This window comes from Rhinopithecus bieti, unplaced genomic scaffold, assembly GCF_001698545.2.
Source record: "Rhinopithecus bieti isolate Rb0 unplaced genomic scaffold, ASM169854v2 scaffold_6907, whole genome shotgun sequence".
In the NCBI taxonomy this organism is placed as follows: Eukaryota; Metazoa; Chordata; class Mammalia; order Primates; family Cercopithecidae; genus Rhinopithecus; species Rhinopithecus bieti.
Genome location: NW_016805647.1, coordinates 4,194,586 through 4,203,486, shown reverse-complemented (window position 1 = coordinate 4,203,486; position 8,901 = coordinate 4,194,586). Strand labels below are relative to the sequence as shown.

Below are 8,901 nucleotides of genomic sequence, written 5' to 3'. Positions count from 1 at the left end.
GCTCTGTCGCCCAGGCTGGAGTGCAGTGGCCGGATCTCAGCTCACTGCAAGCTCCGCCTCCCGGGTTCACGCCATTCTCCTGCCTCAGCCTCCCGAGTAGCTGGGACTACAGGCGCCCGCCAGGTCGCCCGGCTAGTTTTTTGTATTTTTAGTAGAGACGGGGTTTCACCATGTTAGCCAGGATGGTCTTGATCTCCTGACCTCGTGATCCGCCCGTCTCGGCCTCCCAAAGTGCTGGGATTACAGGCTTGAGCCACCGCGCCCGGCCTCTCACATTTCTTTATTCTTTTCTTAGATAGCTTGCTTGAATAAAATAGTTGCCTCTTTTTCCACTTTTCAGCTTAAAAGTGTGTAAGCGTTTTCAGGTTTATCAGATGTGTAGGATATATTTTTTAACATGTATTCAGTAAATAAATGTAGTAGGGGTACAAATAAATGTTAAGACATGATCCCTGTTGAAATCCAAAAGATAAAAAACCCTTAATTTTTCTTATTTTATATTATAAATGGACAAGGCAGCAAATGCAGATGGGGGAGACTTTATATCTTGTAGTTTTCACTTGAATGAATACTAAACTATATTCTTAGGCCTGTGAACATTTTTGGCTTATAGTTTCCAAAGAAATGTTGACATAAATGGAAGCTCATGTTGCTAGAGAATTTCAGCAGTTTAAAATAAGGGAAACAAGTAAGAATTTTAGAACATGGGAACAAGCTCATCATAATCAATAATCCTCAGTAGTAGTAGAGGACAGTGAGACATACGTCATCATTTATACTGAATTAATTTTCTGACTCCTTTTCCCTCACCCTTGAACTTTAATGAACAAACTATTGGTAAATACATTTTGTTTGTTTGCTGAGCTAATAACTTAGATTTTAGAGTCACCTATCATTTAAATAGCAAGTTTTTAGACGAATTAAAGCAATTATTTAACGATTTGTGTCACTAAGTAATACTCCTGTAATTCCTGTTAGAGGAATAGGCAGCTTGTGTGAATACTGCAGAATTCTTTAAAAGAAAGCAGCACCGGTGGCTTTAAAATAATTAAATCAACCGACACAGTGGCTCATGCCTCTAATCCCAACACTTTGGGAGTCTGAGGCACGTGGATCACCTGAGGTCAGGAGTTCAAGACCAGCCTGGGCCAACGTCGCGAAACCTCATCTCTACTAAAAATGCAGAAGTTAGCCAGGTGTGGTGGCAGGTGCCTGTAATCCCAGGTACTTGGGAGGTTTAGGTAGGAGAATTGCTTGAACCTGGGAGGCAGAGGTTGCAGTGAGCCAAGATCACACCATTGCACTCCATCTTGGGCAAAAAGAGAGAAATTCCATCTCCAAAGGAAACAAACAAAGGAAACAAACAAACAAAAAACCAAAAAATAATTAAATCAGCCTCCACCAGGGCTATCTTTCAAGTCTTCAGAGTCTGCTAGTAATATGAGTGATCCTAATAGTAGGGCACTCCAAATATCCAACAGTAATGCAACATATCACCTATCTTGAATTGTGGTGATAATTTTACCAGGGAGGAATTCAGGAAAACATTTTGAAGGCAGTCTTTTACTTAGTGAAAACATCCTAGTTATTTATTTGTTTATTTTTGAGACGGAGTCTTGTTCTGTCATCCAGGCTGGAGTGCAGTGGCACAATCATGGCTTACTGCAACCTCCGCCTCGCAGGCTCAAGTGATTCTCCTGCCTCAGCCTCCTGAATAGCTGGAACTATAGGCTGGCGCCACCATGCCTGGCTAATTTTTTGTATTTTTAGTAGAGACAGAGTTTTGTCATGTTGGCCACACTGGTCTTGAACTCCTGACCTCACGTGATCCACCCACCTCGGCCTCCCAAAGTGCTAGGATCACAGGCATGAGCCACTGTGCCTGGCCCCATCCTAGTTTTTTTTTTTTTTTTTTTTTTTAAAACCAGCAACAGAGGCTGGACGCGGTGGCTCACGCCTGTAATCCCAGCACGTTGGGAGGCCAAGGCGGGTGGATCATGAGGTCAGGAATTCAAGACCAGCCTGGCCAAGGTGGTGAAACCCCGTCTCTACTAAAAATACAAAAATTAGCTGGGCGTGGTGACAGACGCCTGTAATTCCAGCTACTCGGGAGGCTGAGGTAGGATAATTAATTACTTGAACCCAGGGGATGGAGGTTGCAGTGAGCCAGTATCACACCACTGCACTCCAGCCTGGGTGACAGAGTAAGATTCTGTCTTTAAAAAAAAATAAAAAATAAAAAAACTGCAACAGAATTTCACAAGGCTTTAAGGTCTTTTTGGTTTTGGTTACTTATTTTGAGGAAATCCAAAGTATAGATTCTTTCAGTTCCTAGGTGTATCAGATATGTTGAAAAGGCAAAACTAATTTTTATATTGTTAACTTATTTTCTGGGTATGCTGTTCTTGTTCTAGGAGTCACATGATGCATTATTGGAATTTGGGAATAATAACCTACAAATATTGGTTCATGTTACCAAGGAAGGGGTGTGGAAAAACCCAGTTCTTCTTAAAATTCTGTCTCAACAGCCAGTGGAAACAGAGGAAGGTAAGTCTTAAGACTATATTGGATGAGGATTTAGTTCTGAGAAAGTTGGAATTGATTATGGGTTAAAATTTTGGGAATTTCACTTGTGTATATATCTAGTCTTTCTGCTTTGAGCAGTAAAAATTAACCATTAGCATTTAATGTTTTGCTTAAGTAAGGATTTTTTTTTTTTTTTTTTTTTTTTAAGGATTCTTGCATTGTTAGATAGTTTTTGCACTCATTTTAAAATTTTGCGTTGAGTAACAATGTTCATACAAAGTTCCTGAGATAGAAATGAATAATCTGCTGTAATCTTTGGTGTGTGGTAGAGCTTTGCTTATACTTTTCTTGTTTTTCTTTTCTTTTTTTTTTTTTGAGACAGAGTTTTGCTCTGTCGCTCAGGCTGGAGTGCAGTGGCAGCATTTCGGCTCACTGCAACCTCCGCCTCCTGGGTTCAAGTGATTCTCCTGCCTCAGCCTCCTGAGTAGCTGGGATTATGGGTGCGTGCCACCACGCCTGGCTAAGTTTTGTGTTTTTAGTAGAGATGGGGCTTCACCATGTTGGTCAGGTTGGTCTCGAACTCCTGACATTGTGATCCACCCACTTTGGCCTCCCAAAGTGCTGGGATTATAGGCACAAGCCTCCGTGCCCGGCCTGCTTATATCTTTTTTATTGACTGCAACAACCAAGGGCCGTGAAAAAAATTTCTTTTTTCTTCTATATATAGGAAATAATTGGAATTCATTGTTTTATAAAAGAGAGATGCAAAGAATGAAGTTTTGTTGCTTTTGTTTTGTTTTGTTTTGTTTTGAGACAAGGTTTCAGTCTGCCACCCAGGCTGGAGTGGCACAAGTATGGCTCACTGCAGTCTCTACCTTTCAGGCTCAAGTGATCCTCCTGCCTCTGCCTCACAAGTAACTGGGACTATAGGCATGCGCCACTGTGCACAGTTACTTTTTCTATTTCTTGTGGATATGGGGGTCTTACTATGTTGCCTAGGCTGGTCTTGAACTCCTAAGCTCAAGAGATTCTTCTGCCTTAGCCTCCCAAAGTGCTGGGATTACAGGCATGAACCACCATACCCAGCCAGAATGAAATGTTTTATTTGCAAAATTGTCCGTCGAAGACCAAGAAAATTATGGATTTGAATTGATATTTGGATTTTAGATACACAAAATATTTTGTTTGATATAGCCAACAATTGTAACTTCATTTCCGTCAAGTTAGTGGAAAGTTCAAAGGATTACACTCTGTTAAGTACATTTTTTGCTATAAAAACAGATTTTAGAATAATTATTACACATTTTAAGATTATCTTTAGGTCTTAGAAGTAGGCATTTGATTGTTGATCCTTTAAAATATCCCAGTTAGCTTATCCATTCACCCAGCTTGAGCACCTACCATATACATGGTGTTCGGACCTCTCTGTATAGTGAGAAGATGGGCATAAAGGCACTTAGATTTTCTCTTGATCTGTTTCCTCTGATCATTCTAGTGCTTACCAGTTGCACTGACAAGAAAAAAAAAGAATAAGTAAAAGAGCTGTTAAATAGAAAAAGATTGGTGTTAATTGTTTTCCGTTGAGGTCCTCAATAAACGGCATCCCTTTATAAATGTAGATAGATGGAGGCTAAAATAACACCTTTGTTATTGACAAAAGCTGTTGGAGCCAGGTAATTTCAAAACATCCCAGAATTGGGCAGATTCCTATCCAGATAAGTCTTTGACTGGGGCAGAGGAGATTGCATGTTTTGTGCAGGCAGGCCCAAGCCCAAGAGGGAGAAAGGGTGGGGTTGAGTTAAACATCCTTAGTGTATTTTCCCCTGATATACTTATCAACTATGTCACCCCACCTCTGGAGTTAACAGTAATTAATCATTTTTAACATAGAAAAAACATCAGTAAATGGGGAGAAGCATTGCTTACCTAACATTCTTGGTATCTTGTCTATTCAGTAAATATTAATTAAGCACCCACTATCTTTAAGACTCTGAATAGGTACATGATAACCTCCATATCTAAGGAATTATGTTGAGGACCACAGTATAAGTGGTGGGTAACATGTAACCTGCCTCCTTTCACAGTTGACCCTTAATCTAATTTTGGGTCAAAAGATTAAAAAGCTTTCTTTATATCTCTGCTGCTCCTGCAGACCAGATATTTAATATATTTGATACCAAAAAGCAGTTATGTTCATATCACTGATTGTCTTCTGTAATAAGTGCCAATTGTTGATACTTTTACCTGACATTCATGTGACATGATCAGTAAAGACACCATGGAAGAGCTGTTTTTCTTTTTTTTTTTGAGATGGAGTTTCGTTCTTGTTACCTAGGCTGGAGTGCAATGGCGCAATCTCAGCTCACCACAACCTCCGCCTCGGGGTTTAAGCAATTCTCCTGCCTTAGCCTCCTGAATAGCTGGGATTACAGGCATGTGCCACCATGCCCAGCTAATTTTGTATTTTTAGTAGAGACGGGGTTTCTCCATGTTGGTCAGGCTGATCTTGAACTCCTGACCTCAGGTGATCTGGCCTCAGCTTCCCAAAGTGCTGGAATTGCAGGCATGAGCCACTACGCCCGGCCTCTTTTTTTTTTTTTTTCTAAAGACGAGTTTCGCTCTTGTTGCCCAGGCTAGAGTACAATGGCGTGACCTCGGCTCACTGCAACTTCCACCTCCTGGGTTCAAGTGATTCTCCTGCCTCAGCCTCCCAAGTAGGTGGGATTACAGGCATGTGCCACCACACCCGGCTAATTTTTTGTCTTTAGTAGAGATGAGTTTTCACCATGTTGGTCAGGCTGGTCTCGAACTCCTGACTGCAGATGATCCATCCGCCTTAGCCTCCCAAAGTGCTGTGATTACAGGTGTGCACCACCGTGCCTGGCAGAACTGTTTTTCAACTGGATCTTAAGTGTTACTCTTTTTACATAATGAAGTATATAGTATAAGATGAAGTGTCATGATGTCTGCACCTTTCATTTAAATGGTTCTGAAAAAGAGAAGGCAAAGAAATATGGCAAACCAGTTCAATTGTTAAATTTGGATGGAAGGGAGGGTATAAAAACTAAAACAGATTTTGTATTGAAATGTTTGAAGAAATGAGATACAGAAAAGATTATGATTGGGAGACATTGTTTTAAATATTGAAGCATATAGTAGATTTCCTTTCGGTAAAGAAATTTAAAGATTGATATCTTCAAGTGATTTGTAAAATACAAGATTGAGCTATATGTTAAAATTGATTTAGCAGCAGTTTAACTATAGTTATAATTATTGAATAAAATAGCTTACCGCATAGAAAATAATAGCTATGGTTTTCAGAGTGCCTGCTCTGTGTTGGGCACTGTATTTGTGCTTTCATATCTCATTTAATCCATGAAACAGGTGAGAGATTACACATACCCAAGACCACGTAGTTAAAATTGTGGAGGCAGAATTTCAGCCCAGGTGAGATGACATTAAAACGTTTTTGATTGGAGAGTGATGACCCTTCGGTTGCTAAGTGCATGGTTTAATTAAACATCTGTAATATACAAGGCCTTGTGCACTAAGCTGTAGGGAATACAAAGGCTAACGAGACATGATATTTGTTCACAAATTGCTGACAGTGTAATAAAGGAGATATCAGAGACAATAGTAAGTACTATTGAACATTTACTCTATGTCTGGCCTTGTGGTGAGTCTTATCTGCATCTCTAGTATTTCTTTAATTTGTTCATCCATGTGAGATGGATATAACTAACCTTTTTACAGATGAAGAAACTTGAGTCTCAGAGAGGTCAGTTAATTTGTCCAAGGGTCTCACAGCTATGTGTCAGAATCAGGTTTCAACCTCAGATCAGTGGTTCTAAAGCCTGAAATGTTAACCTTTGTACACTATAATCCCTTATCACTGTTCTTAGAGAAAACTAAATGTGGGGAAAGAAGTAAAATGCTGTGGGAATTTGTAAGGCGATAGGTTGTATAGGTAATACGCCTGTTATCAGGTACGTTGTTTCCTGTGGGATTTGCAGAATCGCTTACAACCTCATATGGCAGATAAATAGAGCAGAATCTGATGTTAGGCAGAACAGGATATAGGGGAGACATGACAGGAACTAATAGGCATGAATTAGATTGGAGATGATTAGAAAAGAATTGCTAGGACATAATAACTAAGTTGATTTTCTTGAGGAAAGGAAGTATCAAGGAAGGATAATGCCAACATTTTATTGTTGCATAATTGAGAGAATATCATTGCTGAAAATAGAAGTAAGGAATAAGGAGCTATGTGAGTGAAGGGTATGATTGTGAGTTCATCTTGTGGAATTTAGTAACTGTTGGACGAAAATGGAAAAGTCCAAGTGATTGTGACCTGTTTTCCCTCCATGCTTTTTGACCTTGGCTACATATTAGAGTATCTGTGGGATTTAAAACCAAAAAACATATATCCCAAGGTCCAGACTCCACTTGCTAAATCATAATCTCCAGAGTTGGAGCTCTGGAATCCAGAACTTTTTGAAGTGCCTTGGGAAATGGGCACTTACATATTGCTGATGGGAATATAAATTGGTACAATTTTTGGAGAGCAATTTGGCAGTATAAGTCAGTATTACAAATGAACAGAGCCTTTAGCAATTCCGCATCTAAGAATTTGTTCTGTAGATTTATTCACATGTTTCAGATGACCTATATATAGGGTTGTAAGTCGCAGCATTATTGATGATTGACAGAGATTGGAAATAGCCTGCAAGTGTATCAGTAGGGGATTGGTTAAATATAGTACATCCATACCACTGAATGCTATTCAGTTGTTAAAAATAAGAAGGTAGCTCTAACTGTACAGATGATAGAGTAACCTGTATTATATATTAAGTGGCAAAAGAAAATGTTTTCCATACTCAGAATATTTCTGGAAGGATAAACAAGAAATTGGAAACTTGTTGTTTCTCAGGGTGGGAAACCAGAGCACTGGGGTCAGGGTAGGAGGGATAAAAACTTTAACTGTATAGCTTTTTGTGTCCTTTTGAAATCTGTGATTATATCTATATTGTTTTCTTTGTTTTTTTTAAAGGATAATTTTACGATTGATTCTGATATGTAGTTAAAATTGGGCCAGTCGTTTATCCTTAGTATAAACGATTGCTACTCTAGACAGACAGACAGACACACACACACACCACCTGGGAGCTTGTTAGAAAAGCAAAATTTCAGGTCCCAGACCTAATAAATCAGAATCTGCATTTTAATAAGCTCCCCAGGTGATCCAGAAGGCACTTTCAAGTCTGAGAGATACTGTTTTAGATTAACCACCTAAAGCAGTTTGTTTATTCACCACTTGGCTTGACATGCAATATTCTCACCTCTATTCTTTAAGTAATATTATGTAGTGATGTCACATACTTGTTGGATATTTACTATTCGAAAATTGAGGGCTCATCCAGAGCACTGTTCAGTCAATGCCAAGTGCCTAATATTCAGTATGGCTCAGAAGTACAGAAGTACAGAAGTACTGAGCTTCAGTACTTCTGACGCTTTCAGAGTAGCATTTTCCAAAGTGTGTACTGAACCAGGAACACATGTTTTACAGGTTACTAATATGTATAAAAGGGTTCTCTGGTCAAATCAGTTTGGGAAACATTGGGTTTTTAAATAAAAGTGAACAGTTTTCTTTATTGCAGGACTGTTCAGAGATTTGACCAAGGAATCCTTTTTTTTTCTAGGACTATCTCTCAGGTCTTTTGGTCGGTGGAACACACTTTGAGAAATGCCTGGTTTAGAGGAAAGAGCACCACTGGCTTTGGAATCCTTGGCAAGTTACCTAACTTCTGTGAATATTAATTTTCCTAACCTTAGACTGGGGATAATAATACTTGCCTTGGTGGTGGTGTGAAGAATAAATGAAAGGTATATAAAAATATGCAGCTTAAAACTTGATGTCTCATAAGCATTCAGTTGATAGTTGTTAATATTACATAGGTTACTTGCTTCATTTCTTGCATTTATGCTTATAGTTCATTTCACTATTTCTTAATTTTCCTCTCTGTTAGATGAATATTGAGACCAGAATAAACTTCCCATTTAACTAAACTAAATTTTTATTAAAAATCAAATAAAAAGATCTGAAATGTTCATCTTAACAAATCTGACATGTTATGTGGTATGTTGTCAAACTGTTTTATTTTTCATTTTTTTCTAGTCAATAAATTGATTGCACAAGAAGGACCTTCCTTTCTGCAAATGCGAATAAAACATTTGTTGAAATCTAACTGCATCCCCCAGGCTACTGCTTTATCAAAACTATGTGCAGAATCTAAAGAAATTTCAAATGTGTCATCTTTCCAGCAAGCGTATATCACATGTTTATGTTCTATGCTCCCTAATGAAGATGCTATT

General features: G+C 38.8%; 1 protein-coding gene across 1 annotated transcript in view; it reads left to right on the top strand.

Annotated features, from left to right (window-relative positions):
* The window catches only part of RLF (RLF zinc finger), an 82,185-nt gene that overhangs the window by 33,137 nt on the left and 40,147 nt on the right, over positions 1-8,901 (top strand). Inside the window, 2 exon segments of the mRNA XM_017873327.1 lie at positions 2,415-2,547; positions 8,705-8,901. Coding sequence (XP_017728816.1) covers positions 2,415-2,547; positions 8,705-8,901 — 330 coding nt within the window.